Source organism: Salvelinus sp. IW2-2015, linkage group LG32, assembly GCF_002910315.2.
Source record: "Salvelinus sp. IW2-2015 linkage group LG32, ASM291031v2, whole genome shotgun sequence".
NCBI lineage: Eukaryota > Metazoa > Chordata > Actinopteri > Salmoniformes > Salmonidae > Salvelinus > Salvelinus sp. IW2-2015.
In genome coordinates, this window is record NC_036871.1 from 8,421,731 (window position 1) to 8,442,054 (window position 20,324).

Here is a 20,324-nt window from a genome sequence, read left to right on the forward strand (position 1 = left end):
ACTCCAATAAAGGAAGATCAATGGAAACAGGATGCACCTGAAGGGGTCTGACTACTTTCCCGAATGCACTGTATATCTACACATAAACATTTGGTATTTGTTATTATATTAGGATCACCATTAGCTGTTGCAAAAGCAGCAGCTACTCTTCCTGGGGTCCGCACACAACATGAAACATAATACAGAACAGCTCAAGGACAGAACTACATACATTTTAAAAAGGCGCACACAGACTACATATCATTGCATACACACAAACTGTCTAGGTCAAATAGGGGAGAGGTATGGTGTTGCTTTATCTGTTTTTTGAAACCATGTTTGCTGTTTATTTGAGAAATATGAGATGGAAGAAAGTTCCATGCAATAAGGGCTCTATATAATACTGTATGTCTTCTTGAATTTGTTCTGGATTTGGGGACTATGAAAAGACCCCTGGTGGCATGTCTGGTGGGATAAGTGTGTGTGTCAGAGCTGTGTACATTGACTATGCAAATAAATTGGGWTTTTCAGCACATTAATGCTTCTTATAAAAAGAAGTGATACAGTCAGTCTCTCCTCAACTCTTAGCCAAGAGAGACTGGCATGCATAGTATTTATATCAGCCCTCTGATTACAATTAAGAGCAAAATGTGCCGCTCTGTTCTGGGCCAGCTGCAGCATAACTAGGTCTTTCCTTGCACCACTGGACCACACGACTGGACAATAATCAAGATTAGACTAAACTAGAGCCTGCAGAACTTGCTTTTTGGAGTGTGGTGTCAAAAAAGCAGAGCATGTCTTTATTACTGCCAAGACCTCTCCCCGTCTTTGCAACCATTCAATCTATATGTTTTGACCAAGACAGTTTACAATGTAAGGTAACGCCAAGTAATTTAGTCTCCTCAACTTATTCAACAGCCACACCATTCATTACCAGATTCAGCTGGGAAATAGCACTTAAGGAATGATTTGTACCAAATACAATGCTCTTAGTTTTGGAGATGTTCAGGACTAGTTTTTTACTGGCCACCCATTCCAAAACAGACTGCCACTCTTTGTTAAGGGTTTCAGTGATTTCATTAGCTGTGGTTGCTGATGCATATATGGTTGAATCATCAGCATACATGGACACATATGCTTTGTTTAATGCCAGTGGCAGGTCATTGGTAAAAATAGAAAAGAGTAGAGGGCCTAGAGAGCTGCCCTGCGGTACACCACACTTTACATGTTTGACATTAGAGAAGCTTCCATTAAAGAAAACCCTTTGAGTTCTATTAGATTGCCAAATCGTGGATTCAGAACTGAGGTTGAAAAGCCATAACACACACGTTTTTTCAACAACAGGTTATGGTCAATATTATTATCAAAGGCTGCACTGAAATCTAACAGTACAGCTCCCACAATCTTATCAATTTCTTTCAACCAATCTTCAGTCATTTGTGTCAGTGCAGTACATGTTGAGTGCCCTTCTCTAMAAGCATGCTGAAAGTCTTTGGTTAATTCGTTTACAGAGAAATAGCATTGTATTTGGTCAAACACAATTTTCAACAGTTTGCTAAGAGCTGGCAGCAAGCTTATAGGTCTGCTGTTAGAACCAGTAAAGGCCGCTTTACCACTCTTGGGTAGCGGAATTACTTTGGRTTCCCTCCAGGCCTTAGGACAAAGACTTTCCTATAGTCTCAGATAATACAAAAAAGATATGACAGATAGGAGTGGTTATAGAGTCAGCTACCGATTACATTGTGCTGTAGTCGGTTCCGGAAATAAGTGTCTAACCCTTTTGAAATAGTTTTTTGAAATATTTGGGAAAGCAATACATTTTCCATGATCAGATCTGCAATTTATCTAGCTTAAATCCAGGGAAAATGCTTAATATCGCAAACATTTCAGCTACCATAATCCCCAAAATGAATCTTAACTGAGTGCGGCCCAGCGGGCAAAGCCAGTTCAATTGTTTATTACAACCAGACGTTGGTTGAAATTACATTATTATGATATAATTTCAACCAGTTTTGCCCGCTGAGTGTAAATTCTGCAAGGTGAATGTAAACAGTGATGCAGTGGTGTGCCGATTTGAAGGACAGTGGTGTGCAACTCATTTTCCCCTTCCTCTCGCTCCATCCTTCTGTCAGGCTTCTCCCACTCGGCGTTCACCTTTGGCATAGAAAGCCACATCAGCCAGTCCAATATCAACGGAGCCCTGGTTCCCCCTGCTGCCCTCATCTCCATCATCCAGAAGGGCCTGCAGTACGTAGAGGCAGAAGTCAGCATCAATGAGGTCAGTACCCACAATGCTAACTTTCCTATTTACTGACTGTACCCCAAACTAACCGGGTGGTATACCACATTTTACTATATACCGGTATTGATGCATTGACCGGTTTGGGGTTTTACTTTACAATCTATAACGGTATTTCAATGTTTGGTTGGTTAAATGTGATACGCAACTCAGGCAGGTATAATGTCKGTTTTTATAGTTTACTCCGTTTGCTACTTGAGTCGTCTTTCTCCCTCCTGCTGCATGCCACTTCCAAACACAAAGCCCTGCCCCTGTCACACAAGGAGAGAGCAGTTGTTCGACCACGGAGTCACGAACACTTTATTTTCGTTCACTCGGCAGTCTGCATGGTCAGATAGATGGAACAAGATGTTGGTGAAAAAAATGCTGCTTTCCATGTGTTCTATAATTACACAAACTAATAGTAGTTTGCAGACAGTAAGATACACTCACTCAGTAAGATACACTCAATAAGATACACTATCTGCTATTTTGTATTTTCTTAGCCATTTGTGACTAAAATAAATATTTTTAGCTGCTAATGCTAATTGCTAGTTAGCTGGCTAGCTAGCTTGCTAAATGTACTAAGAGTCAGAACAAATGTATAAAGCTAATACAGCCTGGTACCAGTGTTTCTGCAACAATATCTTAAATCCGAGAAGAATAGGTGAAACATATGTTAGCTAGCTACATGGTTTGAGAAAACATCTCATTACGGTCCCCTGGAAACATTGACCAACACTTTGGTTCCTACCCTGTCAATAATAAATTCATTTTCATGTCAAACAACAATGCACAACAAATATTATGGCTGAACTCAAATGTGCTGGTTGATAAAATACCTGTATTTATGGGAAAGATGTTTGAAAAGGGTATTTTGTTTTTAACCTCTCTTGGGCACATGAGACGTAGCGTCCCACCTCTTCAACAGCCAGTGAAACTGCTGGGCGCCAAATTCAAATACAGAAATACTCATTATAAAAATTCAGAAAACAGAACATATTTTACATAGGTTTAAAGATTAACTTCTTGTGAATCCAACCACAGTGTCAGATTTTAAAAATGCTTTATAGCGAAAGCATACCGTACGATTATTTGAGAACATAGCCCACTAGACAAATCATTACAAACAGTAGCCAGCCAAGTAGAACAGTTACATATGTCAGAAATAGAGATCAAATTAATCCCTTACCTTTGATGATCTTCATATGGTTGCACTCAGCAGACATTCATTTACTCAATACATGTTCCTTTTATTCGATAAAGTCTCTTTATATCCAAAAACCCTGTCCCGCAGGTGCGATGTTTGGATGTACCAATCTTGTGCAGGTGTTGTTACACATGGTCTGCCACTGCGAGGACGATCAGCTGTCCGTCCTGTCTCCCTGTAGCGCTTTCTTAGGCGTCTCACAGTACGGACATTGCAATTTGTTGCCCTGGCCACATCTGCAGTCCTCATGCCTCCTTGCAGCATGCCGAAGGTACATTCACGCAGATGAGCAGGGACCCTGGGCATCTTTCTTTTGGTGTTTTTCAGAGTCAGTGAAAGGCCTCTTTAGTGTCCTAAGTTTTCATAACTGACCTTAATTTTCTACCGTCTGTAAGCTGTTAGTGTCTTATCGACCGTTCCACAGGTGCATGTTCATGAATTGTTTATGGTTCATTGAACAAGCATGGGAAACCGTGTTTAAACCCTTTACAATGAAGATCTGTGAAGTTATTTGGATTTTTACGAATGATCTTTGAAAGACAGGGTCCTGAAAAGGGGATGGTTTTTTGTTGTTGCTGAGTTTATAAAACTACCTAAGATTCAAGACTTTGTGCTTTTCAGCTAAAATTATTATATAGAATTCTTGCCACCAACAAAATGTTGAATATTTGGGGCATTCAATCATCGAAGCTCTGCAGATTTTGTTGTGAGGATACAGAATCAATAGACCATTTATTTTGGTATTGCCCTCAGGTAGGTAGCCTGTTTCTGGTCTCAGGTTCAGGAATGGCTGACAATGCAGAACATTGATCTAAAATAGACCCTATAAATAGTGCTGTTGGTAGATCTGGAGAGACCGGGTCAGTCAATTAATAATATACTAATATTCTTAGTAAAAGTATTTATCTTCAACTCGCTATCTTTGGATTCTATTTGATTAGATGGATTGAAATTGTATGTCAAACAGCACAGCATAGTTGAAAGATATATGGTGCGTATAAATCTGAAGAGGGTGGCCAGCAGAGATCTGAGGGAAGCAGAGGGCTGGGATATGGAATTGGAGACAAGTGGGAGTGGAGTTGCTGGGAAAACTGTTTCCCCCCTCAGGAAATTCAGCGTGCTTCATGTTTTGTTTCCTTGCCACGATATCTCAGAGTATCGGGATACTGGTATCGTGACCAAAGATAAGTAAAAAAAGAAAAAAATGAAGTCTGAATAAAACAAAACGTAAGTTTGAATGACGGTGTGGAACAGTGTTTTTACAGCTAATGCCTGTTTGCCAGAGGCTGATGCCGTGCTGCTGTTTGTACACATGCGTATACACACACTCTCATTCAAATCTGCACGTACACGGACACACACACAGGTAAATAGTGCCATACATGCACTCAAACATATTCAGTTGGCTGTTACGATCTTTGTAATATTTTTTTCCTGAGTGGAGGGAGGGGGGTCTCGGATGGTTGAGGGGCAGCTCTTGGGGATCTGTGTGTGGGGGGGGGGGTCTTGGAGGGCTGGCGGTTGGGCGCTTAGGCCGGTGGCTGATGGGTCGCTGGTTCAGGTCCCCGTTTTTTGACCTTGTGAGAGATCTGTCGACGTGCACTTGAGCGGGGCGTTGACCCTGGTTGCTTGTGTGTGTCGCTCTGGATGGGAGTCTGTTGGATGACTAATGTGATGTAGTTGTTGAGTGGCTTTACGCAAGTATATTGTATGTTTTAATCATTCAATAATAAAGAAATAAATGCATTCAAGGAGCTCCCTGCCCACTATATTCCGCCAATAGGATTAGAATAATAATTATGTGATTCAAACAGTTCAATTAACCAGGCCTAGATGTGTGCCCATATCATGCAGCCCTGCATGGCACAGTGTGGAAATTATAACAAAAGTGCAAGAAATGCAGAAATTGTTTAAAAYGCTGAATTTGGTTTGAACAGTATAAAACAATCAGAATGGAGAAAGCCCCATTGCAGTCACTTACAATTTGTGTTGCCACCCTAGGGTTATATTTAGAACTTTTATTAATCAAAAACATAAAATAGCGTCATACAGTCTAATAAGTGAAAAATGTTGTGATATGATATTTAGGCTATATCGCCCAGCCCTATGTTAGACATATCTGTTGAAATATTAGAAGGTTAAGAACGAAACATCAAATTTTAACTTTTGAGTGGAATTCCCCTTTTTTAATGAAAACGTTTCTGAACCTGTATCACTGGTTAATGGCAACTGCTGTGTTGAAACGCATGTCTCAGGTCGTGTTAATGCAGGATGATGCGTTTTTTTTACATAGAAAAGGAACGTTAAAATGTAGAAAAGTTCTTGCTGCATTTTGTAAACGGATATCTAAAGTGCTTCCTATTGAAAATTCAGTTGCACTTCTCCACTGGGATTACATTTATTTGCTGTTGTCATTGAACCACCAGACAGCGCTCTGACTGATGTATAGGTTACTTTTCTCCGGTGTATTTTTTTTCTCCAGTCGCAAATTTAAAATGCAAGATTAACTTCAAACAAAACATTAGGAAATGTAGCTGGTTACATTCTTTCTATGATAAACATAAAAAAAATATGCATCGTTTTTGAAAAAAATACCTTGCTTTTTCTTTGTACGCTAATTTACTTGCGTGGCTGGTAGCCAAATAGATTAGCACTTCTTCTGTTGTCATCTGATAAAAACGGTTTTCTGCCTAATGTGTTGCACTAATGCATTTTGTGTGAAGAAAAACTAGTTGCATGCCCTGTATCACTCAATTGAAGCAAAAAAAACACTGACTTTCAATGTGAAACTAGGAATGGGCTTGAGTACTCAAACTGATGTCAAAACTCAATCTTTAACCCGGAGGTCAATTTTTTTAAATATTTTTTATACTGTAAACATTTTGGTCAATGTTGTCTTGAAGACAACGTTCATTTGCTTTGATTCTAGTGTTCCATTTGTGCATTTGTGGGACACAAAAAAAAAACAGGCCAGGCATCACACGGTTCTGCTGCCTAAATTCCCTTTCCCCTCTGTCTCACTAGCTCGTTTTTCGTCCGACCGCGCCCTTTACACAGAAGTGCTGAGTGCGCCTACAGAAATAAATGCGTATAAAAACGTATCTAACTGATGGGATACATGAGCTACATTTAGATAAATGTAGATGCATATAGATAAATGTGCACATTTTTTCCCCTTGTTCTAAAAATAGCTCATGCGAGTACTTGTACAGTCAAAGGCCAAATGCCCATTCCTATATGCAATGCAGATTAAATCGCAGATTTATTTGACGGTCAGCGTTTTGAAAATGCAGATTTCTGAAAGTTAATGCTGCGACCCCTGTATCATGTCACCCAGGATGGCACTCTGTTTGACGGGCGGCCCATCGAGTCGCTGTCTCTGATCGACGCTGTGATGCCCGATGTGGTGCAGACACGGCAGCAGGCCTACCGGGAAAAGCTGGCCCATCAGCAGCAGGCAGCTGGGGCTGGCAGCGCCAGTGGCACCCAGGGCCCCCAGCCCAGCGGCACCAAGAACGGAGAGGGTGGAACCGCTGCCAACGGCGAGGAGAATGGTGCCCACGCCTTAGCAAGTGAGCAGAACCTTTCATTATGACACCTCTTTTATTTTTGTTGAATTTTACATAATAGTTAACATAACCAGGGTTGGGTTCAATTCCAATTTTATTTGAAATTCCAATTCCATTTTTTTATTAACTTATGAAGGGAATTCTATTGAATTCAAGTTTTGGAATTGTGTTGAATTGTAAAAACATTTAGTCAGTTAATGAAATGAATGCACTTAGTATCAAATTTACTGCAAGATTTGTTAGAAATAATTTCAACTGATTTTGTATATTTCTGGTATAGCGACGCTGTCTGAACATTGACATTATCGCCCTGAAAGCCTGAGGGAATTGAAATCAAATTGGAATTTGGGGAATTCTTGGGGATAATATTGAACTAGAAATGTAATTCACCTAACATTGGACTTGAGAGGACTTGAATTGTCTCTGAATTCAAAGACTGACCTGGAGTTTGAATTGAATTAAATGGAATTTATTGGAAGAGGGAATTGAATTAAGATTGGATTTGTTTAACCCCTGGTCATAACAGTACAAATGATTTACAATACATAGAGCTACATAATCACCTCCTTGAGTTTAAAGTTTAAAGCACAACCTTTTCCTCTCCAAATCATTCCTACTAACACTAGCGTAGGTTTAGGTGCTACTTGACAAGCCGGACCAATGAAAATATTGAGGTTTCTTCCGTCATGCATTTTTACAGTGGTCGAAACTCCCTTCAGCCAATGCTTACATCAATCCTGCACTTTTAAATGATAATCAGGGAATGTTCAAGTGCACAGTTGGGAGATTTAGGGCGTAGCCCAAGACCTCAATGTGATGGTAAGCGGACAAGATGGATATAATCCATTTGATACAAAGTTGAGTCCTCTATCTAACTCTATGGTGTATTCCATCACCTCCCCTCCAGACCACCATGCAGACATGATGGAGGTGGACGGGGACGTTGAGATTCCCCAGAACAAGGCCATGGTGCTGCGTGGCCACGAGTCCGAGGTGTTCATCTGTGCCTGGAACCCCGTCAATGACCTGCTCGCCTCAGGGTACAGAACCGACTCCTTTATCCTTCTGTTTCTTTTCTCTTTCTAACTTCTCTTTCTCTCTCCTTCGGTTTCACTGTCTGTCTTCTCTCCTTTTTCTCTCACCTTCCTATCACTCACTGTCTCCTTCTACTTCTCTATCCCTGTTTCTAGTGAAAGACAGCCTAAAGTTAAATGCTTTTTGTTCATGAAGTAAATTCCCCCTTCATATAGCATTGGCAGTTTTCATGCGTTGACCTACATTTTGATGAGCAGAACTTAATCAGGGAAGTTTACAACAGAGTGTTGGTTGGTTAACTTAAGATAAAGCATGTGTATATTTGGCAGGCTTACGTACTCGCACATCTAATTTAATCCTGAGAAGTGTGTGTTTTATTAGCCCTTTACACACGTACCCGTATACAGTTTGAAAATTGAAGATTTTGGCACTAATAAGTGCCTAAATTGGAACGTAGTGTCTGTACAGTAACCTGCTATACATGACGTCAGAGCTCTCTCCTCAGAGTGATTTATTTTAAACAGGGCTCAATTTGGTGAGTTGAAAGACAATGTTTTCAGAGATACACAGACAGATGTTCAATTTAGTTTATTCTGCATGTTCTTTGGGATTTTCTAAACGGATTAACAATTCCACATTGAACGTTGCATGGTGATGAATTACGGCCATGACATCTGTTTGGTGAGTAGGCCTAGGCTTAATGATTCTGTTCCGAACAGAATGAGCCGCCGTTGGTTTATTGTGAAAACTTGCCGCAGCAAATGCACCTGAATGCACMCATGACTCTTTCTATGCGCYCKKAAATTACGACCTGTTTCTCTGAATCGCCTTGTGAAAGCCTAACACTGTAAGATCGTATTTTATACTGTAAGATCGTATTTTATTAACTAGTCAGGTTGGCAATAGAGCAAGCTTTCAAATCATGRCCACCTGACCCAGATTGCTATTTAAAATGGACCGCTTTTGGATTGCGTAAACAACAGTAATTGTGTGATGTCGGGGATGCAGGGTTGTGTTCCAAACGAAACAACTACAAGTGTGCTTGCTCTAGTTCCTCAACGGCCCAGCTAGGAGAGCTCAAAAAATAAATAAATAAAAAGTTACTTATAGTTGACTCTTCTTTTCTTTTAGTCATAAAAGTGTATTGAAAATGCTTAGGAACTACGTACGCTTTGGAGATGTGTGTGGCCACTTGGAGACACCAGTTAGTCCTCTCACTCAAACACTTTTTTTGATTTTTTTTTATCTTATGTTGCACCTACCCCACATTTTCCAGGAATTAGTCTTGTCATTTCACTGAATGTATCCAGAGTATTTTAAGATTCKATTTAGCCCTATTGCTATAGTACAATTCCCACGAGTGTAAAGGGTTAATGATGCTATGTTTTAGGCTGACAAGCAGCCAAAGAAGTTGCACATTAGACGACAGTGTGTAACGTGTGTGTGTGTGTGTGTGTGCGCGCGCAGGTCTGGGGATTCAACGGCGCGGATCTGGAACCTGAGTGAGAACAGCACAGGCAGCTCCACCCAGCTGGTGCTGAGACACTGCATACGGGAGGGGGGTCAGGACGTACCCAGCAACAAAGACGTCACCTCACTGGACTGGAATGTGGGTTAGAGAGAGAATGTGTGTGTGTGTTTTGAGGGGTGGGGGCAGACAGACTGTGTGTGTACACACTCTGGTGTGCGTGTGTGTCTRGGCTGCCAAAGGCATTCTCTGGCAGCGCTTCCCAACCGGATATATGGGACGGCTTCGTTCCCTCCCATGGAAAATGCAGGGCTTTCACTACCGCTACTCAGAATATAGACTTACAGTAGAGCASGCTGTCATTTCTCCCTGCTCTACAAGTTGCTGGAGGATACTGAACCAGCATTTTTATGTACTTTTGGCCAAATCACAACTCGAGATAATTAGGAAAAACTGACTTTCTCAAATGTTTGTCATCAGGAGATTTAAGCTAAGATTTGAGTAATTCACAAATCTCAAGTTAGGATCAGTGCCATGTTTTGTCCTAATTTGGGGTGCAACAGAAACCCAGAACTTCAGGTTATTGAAAAGGTTTGGTTTTGGTCCCAAAAATGACTAACTGAGGAATTTCTATCTTTCAGAGTGAGGGTACGCTCCTAGCCACAGGCTCATACGATGGCTTTGCCAGAATATGGACTAAAGACGGTAAGCAATTTAAAGATACACTATGGGCATGCTAATTGTTTARGTAAAATGTTGGCTTGAATCCTTAGTTTTAGACGAACAATATAAGCTTTTGCTCACAGGCGAGGGGAGGAGTGACGCTGTCTGTCCAATTAGGTCATTATGGACAATATTTCTGTCCATTTAGGGGACCCCTTTGTGTGGCTCAAGAGCAACCTCGAAGGCAAAAGTTCCGTATTGCCTCTTTTTTTTAATGTCAGAACTTTCACATCTCAACATTTCTAAACACATTCACAGATGGTCTAAAGTACTGTTCTCTTGCTAAACAAGCACCATGACATGTTTTTTGCAGGTAACCTCGCCAGTACCTTGGGCCAGCACAAAGGTCCTATATTTGCCCTCAAATGGAATAAGAAAGGCAACTTTATCCTCAGTGCAGGAGTAGATAAGGTAAGATAATGGTTTGTGTGTTACAGGTCCAATGCAGACATTTGTATCTACATTTTTACTCAGAAAGGATTTGATATTAAGTGCCTTACTGTGATTGTTTCTTTTCGGGCCATTTTCATTGAAAATAAAAATAGCTTCTTGGCAAAGAGCAATTTCTCAATTAAGATTTTTGCTAGGACTGTCTGGTTGTTGTCTGAGTGTGGAGGGGAAAACTAGRTGTTATTGGCTGAGAGGTTTGGAACTCTCTTTCTTATTGGTCTATTTAACTAATTTACTGGCAGGCCAAAAAAACTACTCTTGAACTAAAAGGGCTTTATCATAATTGTAACAATTTCACAGTATTATTCCAAACTCATAGTGAAATACCATGAGTGTACAAAACATTAAGAACAACCCCTCCCCCCAACTCATTCCAGTGTTTTTCTTTATCTTTACTATGTTCTACATTGATGAAGACATCAAAACAATGAAATAACACATTGAATCATGTAGTACCTAAAAAAGTATAGTTGAGATTCTTCAAAGTAACCACCCTTTGCCTTGGATGACAGCTTTGCACACTCTTGGCATTTCTCAACCAGCTTCACCTGGAATGCTTTTCCAACCGTCTTGAATGAGTTCCCACATATGCTGAGCACTTTTCCTTCACTTTGTGGTCCAACTCATCCCAAACCATCTGAATTGGGTTGAGGTCAGGTGAAGTTGGAGGCCAGGTCATCTAATGCAGAACTCCATCACCCTCCTTCTTGGTCAAATAGCCCTCACACAGCCTGGAGGTGTGTTTTGGGTCATTAGCCATGCTGGTTAAGTGTGCCTTGAATTCTAAATAAATCACAGACAGTGTCACCAGCAAAGCACCATCATACCACCTTCTCCATGCTTCACGGTYGGAACCACACATGCGTAGATCATCGGTTCACCTACTCAGTGTCTCACAAAGACAGGGCAGTTGGAACCAAAAATCTCAAATTTTGACTCATCAGACCAAAGGACAGATTTCCACCAGTCTAATGTCCATTGCTCGTGTTTCTTGGCCCAATCAAGTCTCTTCTTTATTATTGGTGTCCTTTAGTAGTGGTTTCTTTGCAGCAATTCGACCATGAAGGCCTGATTCACGCATTCTCCTCTGAACAGTTGATGTGTCTGTTACTTCAACTATGTGAAGCATTTATTTGGGCTGCAATCTGAGGTGCAGTTAATTGCCGATTTCTGAGGCGGTCCTCATGAGTGCCAGTTTCATCATAGAGCTTGATGGTTTTTGCGACTGCACTTGAAGAAATGCTCAAAGTTCTTGAAATGTATGTCTTAAAGTAATGATGGACTGTCGTTTCTCTTTGCTTATTTGAGCTGTTTTTGCCATAATATGGACTTGGTCTTTTACCAAATAGGGCTATCTTCTGTATACCACCTCTACTTTGTCAAGTGATTGGCTCAAACACATTAAGAAGGAAAGAAATTCCACAAATTAACTTTTAATAAGGCACACCTGTTAATTGAAATGCATTCCAGGTGACTACCTCATGAAGTTGGTTGAGAGAATGCCAAGAGTTTGCAAAGCTGTCATCAAGGCAAAGTGTGGCTACTTTGAAGAATCTCAAATATAAAATATATTTTGATTTGTTTAAACACTTTTTTTGGTTACTACATAGAGGTCGACCGATTAATCAGAACGGCCGATTTTAATTAGGGCCGATTTCAAGTTTTCATAACAATCAGTAATCGGCATTTTTGGACACCAATCATGGCCGATTACATTGCACTCCACGAGGAGACTGCATGGCAGGCTGACTACCTCTTATGCGAGTGCAGCAAGGAGCCAAGGTAAGTTGCAAGCTAGCATTAAACGTATCTTATAAAAAACAATCAATTTTAACATAATCACTAGTTAACTACACATGGTTTATGATATTACTAGTTTATCTAGTTTGTCCTGCGTTGCATATAATCGATGCGGTTCCTGTTAATTTATCATTGAATCACAGCCTACTTCGCCAAACGGGTGATTTAACAAGCGCATTCGCGAAAACAGCACTGTCGTTGCACCAATGTGTACCTAACCATAAACCTCAACGCCTTTCTAAAAATCAATACACAAGTATAGATTTTTAAACCTGCATATTTAGTTAATATTGCCTGCTAACATGAATTCCTTTTAACTAGGGAAATTGTGTCACTTCTCTTGCGTTCTGTGCAACAGAGTCGGGATAAGCAGCAGTTTGGGCCTCCTGGCTCGTTGCAAACTGTGTGAAGACTATTTCTTCCTAACAAAGACAGCCAACTTCACCAAACGGGGGATGATTTAACAAAAGCGCATTTGCAAAAAAGCACGATCGTTGCACGAATGTACCTGACCATAAACATCAATACCTTTCTTAAGATCAATACACAAAGTATATATTTTTTAAKCCTGCATATTTAGTTAAAATAAATTCATGTTAGCAGGCAATATTAACTTCTTCGGGGTAGGGGGGAGCATTTTCACTTTTGGATAAATAGCATGCCCAAATTCAACTGCCTGCTACTCCTCCCCAGAATATAAGATATGCATATTATTAGTAGATTTGGATAGAAAACACTGAGGTTTCTAAAACTGTTTGAATGATGTCTGTGAGTATTACATAACTTATGTAGCAGGCAAAACATTGGGATGTTTCATTGGGACACCAGATTTCTAAGGGACTTGTTTGCAGTTCCTACCGCTTCCTCTAGATGTCACCAGTCTTTGGAAATTGGTTGAGGTTATTCCTTTGTGTAATGAAGAAGTACGGCCATCGTAAATGAGGGTCACTTGAAGTAAATTGTTTGAYAGAGGCATTACCAAAAAAGTTGCGTCAGTTTGTTTTCTTTTTGTATTGAAAACAGATCATCCCGTCTTCAAATTGATCGATTATTAACGTTTAAAAATACCTAACGTTGTATTACAAAAGTAGTTTGAAATGTTTTGGTAACGTTTACATGTAACTTTTGATATATTTTGTAGTGACGTTGCGCAAGTTGGAAGCTGTGTTTTTCTGGATGAAACGCGCCAAATAAATTGACATTTTGGATATATATCGACGGAATTAATCGAACAAAATGACCATTTGTGATGTTTATGGGACATATTGGAGTGCCAACAAAATAATTTAGTCAAAAGTAAGGCATGAATTATATTTTTATTTCTGCGTTTTGTGTCGTGCCTGCAGTGTTGAAATATGCTACTCTCTTTGTTTACTGTTGTGCTATCATCAGATAATAGCATCTTATGCTTTCGCCGAAAAGCCCTTTGTTTACTGTTGTGCTATCATCAGATAATAGCATCTTATGCTTTCGCCGAAAAGCCTTTTTGAAATCTGACGTTGGCTGGATTCACAACGAGTGTAGCTTTAATTTGGTATCTTACATGTGTGATTTAATGAAAGTTTGATTTTTATATAATTTTATTTGAATATGGCTCTGGATAAGAGCGTCTGCTAAATGACTTAAATGTAAATGTAAATGTATTTTCCCTGGCTATTGGCCAGGTGGGATGATTGCGTCCCACCTACCCCAGAGAGGTTAAACTAGGGAAATTGTGTCACTTCTCTTGCGTTAATTGCACGCAGAGTCAGGATATATGCAACAGTTTGGGCCGCCTGGCTCGTTGCGAACTAATTTGCCAGAATTTTACGTAATTATGACTTAACATTGAAGGTTGTGCAATGTAACAGCAATAATTAGACTTATAGATGCCACCCGTTAGATAAAATACGGAACGGTTCTGTATTTCACTGYAAGAATAAACGTTTTGTTTTCGAAATTATAATTTCCGGATTTGACCATATTAATGACCTAAGGCTCGTATTTCTGTGCGTTATTATATTATAATTAAGTCTATGATTTTATAGAGCAGTCTGACTGAGCGGTGGTAGGCAGCAGCAGGCTCGTAAGCATTCCTTCAAACAGCACTTTACTGCGTTTGCCAGCAGCTCTTAGTAATGCTTCAAGCATTGCGCTGTTTATGACTTCAAGCCTATCAACTCCCGAGATTAGGCTGGCAATACTAAAGTACCTATTAGAACATCCAATAGTCAAAGGTATATGAAATACAAATGGTATAGAGAGAGAGAGTCCTATAATAACTACAACCTAAAACTTCTTACCTGGGAATATTGAAGACTCATGTTAAAAGGAAACACAGCTTTCATATGTTCTGAGCAAGGAACTTAAATGTTAGCTTTTTTACATGGCACATATTGCACTTTTAGTTTCTTCTCCAACACTTTGTTTTTGCATTATTTAAACCAAATTGAACATGTTTCATTATTTATTTGAGACTAAATTGATTTTATTGATGTATTATATTAAGTTAAAATAAAAGTGTTCATTCAGTATTGTTGTAATTGTTATTATTACAAATATATATATATATATATATATAAATTGGCCGACGTAATCGGTATCGGCTTTTTTTGGTCCTCCAATAATCGGTATCGGCGTTGAAAAATCATAATCGGTCGACCTCTATTACTACATGATTCCATATGTGTCATTTCATAGTTTTGATGTCTTCACTATTATTCTACAATGTAGAAAATAGTAAAAATAAAGAGAACCTTGGAATGAGTATGTGGAGAAAGCCATTTAAGAATAGAAGAAACCAGATGTTTTTTTCCATTTGGATTTAACATCCCTTTAATATGTAATTGCTTTGTCATGGTATTGTCATTTCGTCACACACATGACGAAAAGCCTCTGACAATGTATCCTTCTCTCGTTTAGACCACGATCATTTGGGATGCTCACACAGGGGAGGCCAAGCAGCAATTTCCCTTTCACTCAGCGCCGGCCCTGGACGTGGACTGGCAAAGCAACAACACGTTTGCCTCCTGCAGCACGGACATGTGCATCCATGTGTGTAAGCTGGGCCAGGACCGGCCAGTCAAGACCTTCCAGGGACACACGGTAAGACCTGAGACTGGACTGGCTCTCTGGCCTGGGTGCATCTCGATAGTCTCTTCTCCCTATCACGTTAACAATGATTGCGTTAACACAGGCAGACCAATTCTGATCTTTTACTCAGTTATTTGCAAAATATCTAATCTGATTGGTCAAAACATCAGAATTAGCCTGCCTSTGTATACGCGGCCATTGTGACTGACATTGATTAATCTCAGTAGTCTAAAGTGGCACCCTCTAGTTCAAACGCATTGATCTGAATATAGGTGAAAGCTTTTGTCCATCCTGTTTCGTCACGTCACTGCAGGAAGTGCCTTTGTACGTGCACCCTGTTTATGCACTACCTATATTATAAAGTTCACAAAATGTTTCCTTGTATCCTCCCTCCCTCATAATCCCTTTCTCTTTTCCCTCTAGAATGAAGTGAACGCAATCAAGTGGGATCCTACGGGGAGTCTGCTGGCCTCCTGCTCCGACGACATGACACTCAAGGTCAGTACACACAGCTCACACACAACTTCCTAACTACTGCCAAATATGTAATTTCATGGAGTAGTAACGGTACAAAGTAAGTGTTATCGGGGTCCACTTTTGGCTGTAGTTTATAAGCCGTAACTAGAATCTCTTCTTCCCTAGTCGGTACATATAATTGATTGGAGTCCTCACGTTTCTCTCTCTCTTCTCCCCTCCATCTCTACCAGATCTGGAGTATGAAGCAGGACTCGTGTGTCCACGACCTGCAGGCCCACAGTAAGGAGATCTACACCATCAAGTGGAGCCCCACGGGGCCCGGGACCAACAACCCCAATGCCAATCTGATGCTGGCCAGGTAATACAAGGCTAGGAACCACTCCAACTCCCAGCATGCCTCTGGGGTTTGGGCTAATAAGGGGTTTTGTGTCAAACAAATACATTTAGGATCTGTACATGATGGAGTCATGTATGTTCATTCTATGCTTCTCAATCTGTTACGTTCGGTTTGCCCCAGCTGAATAGATCCCAGGATAGTCACTGTAATCAAATGAAAGTGAATGGTTCTTATCTCCCTCTTTCCTCTCCTCCTCTCCTTTTACTCTCCTAAATTGCTTCGGGGCGCTGCACTGGGGCTGACCCTGTACTCCCTCCCGAGTGTGTTGTCTGCTTTTCTGTGGCGTCTCGGAGGTTAGGAGCAGAGCAAAAAATGCATTTCCTTTCCAAGATGGACACTAAAGTCTTATTCCATCTCCCCCCCAGTGCGTCGTTTGACTCGACTGTGCGCCTGTGGGACGTGGAGCGCGGCGTGTGCATCCACACGCTCACCCGCCACCAAGAGCCCGTCTACAGTGTGGCCTTCAGCCCCGACGGGCGCCACCTAGCCAGCGGCTCCTTCGACAAGTGTGTCCACATCTGGAACACACAGGTACGGGATGGACTGACACACACACACACACACACACACACACACACACGCTCTTCTAACTCATATGTCATTCACATCTCAAGACCTACTGTTTATTGCAGGGCTGGTCTAATGGTCGATGCATGGGTTTGAATATTTAGGTCCAAATCCTAACTTGTGATCTGAGCGCAAAACTCTGACTTTCACGTAAATCATGCGTTGATTTCAACCGGTGATTTGTTCTAACTATTCTCAAGTAAGGATTCAGCCCTAAGTGAGATGCGTGTAAAACATGATTGAAATTGACTTGTCCCCAGTTCTCCTGCTTATCATTGTTTTGCTGATCACATCCCTGTCTGTCTGTCTGTCCATACAGACGGGTGCTTTAGTTCACAGCTACAGGGGAACAGGGGGCATCTTCGAGGTGTGCTGGAACGCTACGGGGGACAAAGTGGGAGCCAGCGCGTCAGATGGATCAGTAAGTCACCAGCCACCTCTTCATGGCCGGGAGTTATTTTCCTGATTTCAGAAGGAACTGAGAAGGAAAAAATATTAGACCACAGTTAAAAGCTATATCTAGGGTCCCAAGTTTTTCCTGGCTTCATTTATGGTCACTGTTCATGATCACCTATTAGTGACACCTATATATGGATAATGGCACTGTGGTAATAGCAACTCGCATGCCCAGCCCACCTGAGAATCTGTCTTTTTTCAGCCTGTGTTTTTGAGAGGTGCCAAATCCAATTCTCACTTCAATCTCGCTGGATTGATTGCTTTCATTTTACTCATCATACTCTTTCATACCTGTTGTTTTTTTCCCCCTGTTAACGTTACGACCGCGAAAATGTTTGGAATGACCTGTCAAACACACCCCGGTAATGGCTGAAATGGGCTCAATGGAATACATCGTTTTTCCAGTGAATCTATATGAGCGCTAAAGCTTCGTCAGGGATTTAACACATCTRGACACTTGCATCACACGAAAGATAACTTTTTTCAATTACACAAAAAAAGTTCTCATTTGATACAGTTGAAATGTTTGCAAATTAGATGAGCTGAAATTAAAAACTTCCGAAAATGAACACTCGGATTATAGTGATATTATATCTGATCTCGGAAAACAATGTAAAGTGTGTATACTGTAGATGGGTGTAATCTAGAGCCGAGCGTGTTGATTTTTTAATCAGAGCGTATCCTGCTATTGACACGCTTGTTGAATTATGCAACAGAACGTGACAACAGTAATTAAAGAGGCAGTCTAGAAAAGTGTAGGTAGGCTTAAACGGAGGACGTTTTTGTGGTTGTAAAGCCCTATTCCACCTAGGGTTGTGGCAGGTCCTGAAATTGTCAGCCAGTGACTGTCAAGCAAATAACTGCCAGTCTCACAGTAATTGACCGTTAATTAGCATAACCAAGTTTAGCATCTCCTGGCTTCCACACACATCTTACAAGCCACTGACGCAAACCTTTGGAACATCTACATTTTTTTTAAAGTCTAAGAAATCAATTTAATATASTCTACGCCATCACAATATATCCATGATTTATTTTAGACCGGTCTAAAGAAACATGATATGAAGAAAATGCAGTCCATTTCAGAAGAACAGAATAGCATACTCTGAGTTGTCCTTATGTTAGGCCCTGATCTGGCTGTGCCATATGGCTGTGGGCTACACTAGTTCATTTAGCAGATTTGCTTAGAATTCCATGGCTTTATTTTTTAAATAATTTTATAGTATGAAGAATACAATTGAACAAAGCTTAATAAAATGGAAACACTATTTTCTCAATGATTTCAAAGGAAGTGCGCACATGCGACTATTCTGTGTCGAGCGGTTAACGAAGAAATGGTATATGCGTAACTTTAATTGTGATACAAAGGTTGGGCTATATGTTTTGATGTTTAATACATTCTAAGGCTGCATGATGAGACTAATGATGATTTGGGAAAAAGTCGGAAGCTGCACACCATCAGTCTCCCATTCACAATTTGACAAGCACTTGATAATATTCTCACCAGGCCTTGAATTTCCCGGCGGAATCCCCCTTGTGTGGCCCATAAAAAAGAATCCATGCCTCTTGTGGCCAAAGTGGCCATTGTGCCCTTGGCCTGAATATGATAGGCTAATTGTAATTCCCTTCTCACGGCTGCCGTGCTCCGACGCACCTCTCAAGGGACAACGGAGCGCTGAGTACCAGGCAGTAAGCAAGTTTGGTAGGCTGCTGATGACCATCCGCAACATCAGAGCTTGGAGAAGCCTAGTTGCCGTGACTAAACGGCCACGTGGAATTTGACTGCTGTCATGACTCGTGGTCCCGTGTGGCTCAGTTGGTAGAGCATGGCGCTTGCAACGCCCAGGGTTGTGGGTTCGATTCCCGCGGGGGACCAGTACTGAGAAAATGTATGCACTCACTACTACTGTAAGTCGCTCTGGATAGGGGAGTCTGAAATGACAAATGTAAAAATGTGACACAAGATATTAAAAAAATACCTGATACCATTTGAAAATAGACTTGAGTATACAAAACATTCTCTTTCCATGACATAGACTGACCAGGTGAATGCTATGATCCCACCTGTTAAATCCACTTCAATCAGAGTAGATGGAGGGGAGGAGATGGGTTAAAGAAGGATTTTTAAGCCTTGAGACATGGATGGTGTGTGCCATGCGTCAGGCGCTCCGGTTTGTGTCAAGAACTGAAATGCTGCTGTTTTTTTCACGCTCATCAGTTTCCCGTGTGTATCAAGAATGGTCCACCACCCAAAGGACTTCCAGCCAACTTAACACAACTGTTGGAAGCATCAAAATGGGCCAGCATCCCTGTGGAACGCTTTCGACACCTATGTCCTGACGAAATAAGGCTGTTCTGAGTGCAAAAGGGGAGGGGTTGCAACTCAATATTAGGAAAGTGTACCTAATGTTTGGTAAACTCAGTGTATATGTGTAGTCTAAGGAGAGAAAAAAAGGAACATTTGTCTAATTTGAAAACCTGATTTCCCACCAAAATCCATGAACATCATTCATTATTTGTCCGTTACTGTAAAATGTTTTATGTGCTATAATTCATTAAATACATGATGGATTTAAGACTCTTTTTTTATCGTCGCAAATGATCTCTAGATGTAGGTCCTCTGTTGGTAGAGCATGGCACTAACAATGCCAAGATGGTGGGTTAGATTCCCGGGACCACCAGGAATCTAACTACCTATCCAGTTTCCAGTATCTGTTTTATTCATCAAGTGTCAGTATTACAGCTAGAGCAGTAAACAATGTTTTTTTAATGTCCATAGTTGCAGCTGTGGAGTAATTAATCAAACAGATAGGCTTGAGCATCTACGGATAATCTGTAAGGGA

General features: G+C 40.8%; 1 protein-coding gene across 3 annotated transcripts in view; it reads left to right on the forward strand.

Moving 5' to 3' along the window:
• LOC111956741 (F-box-like/WD repeat-containing protein TBL1XR1) overlaps nt 1-20,324 on the forward strand; it is a 37,721-nt gene that overhangs the window by 12,979 nt on the left and 4,418 nt on the right. For 2 of the 3 annotated variants that reach the window (XM_023977306.2, XM_023977305.2), the window contains exons 4-15: nt 2,112-2,257; nt 6,805-7,039; nt 7,944-8,076; nt 9,539-9,680; nt 10,181-10,244; nt 10,411-10,452; nt 10,576-10,673; nt 15,414-15,596; nt 16,008-16,082; nt 16,292-16,419; nt 16,824-16,989; nt 17,345-17,446. In XM_023977306.2, the coding sequence (XP_023833074.1) occupies nt 2,112-2,257; nt 6,805-7,039; nt 7,944-8,076; nt 9,539-9,680; nt 10,181-10,244; nt 10,411-10,452; nt 10,576-10,673; nt 15,414-15,596; nt 16,008-16,082; nt 16,292-16,419; nt 16,824-16,989; nt 17,345-17,446 (1,514 nt within the window). The remainder of the gene's footprint in view (nt 1-2,111; nt 2,258-6,804; nt 7,040-7,943; nt 8,077-9,538; nt 9,681-10,180; nt 10,245-10,410; nt 10,453-10,575; nt 10,674-15,413; nt 15,597-16,007; nt 16,083-16,291; nt 16,420-16,823; nt 16,990-17,344; nt 17,447-20,324) is intronic. The other variant, XM_023977308.2, reaches the window with a different exon arrangement.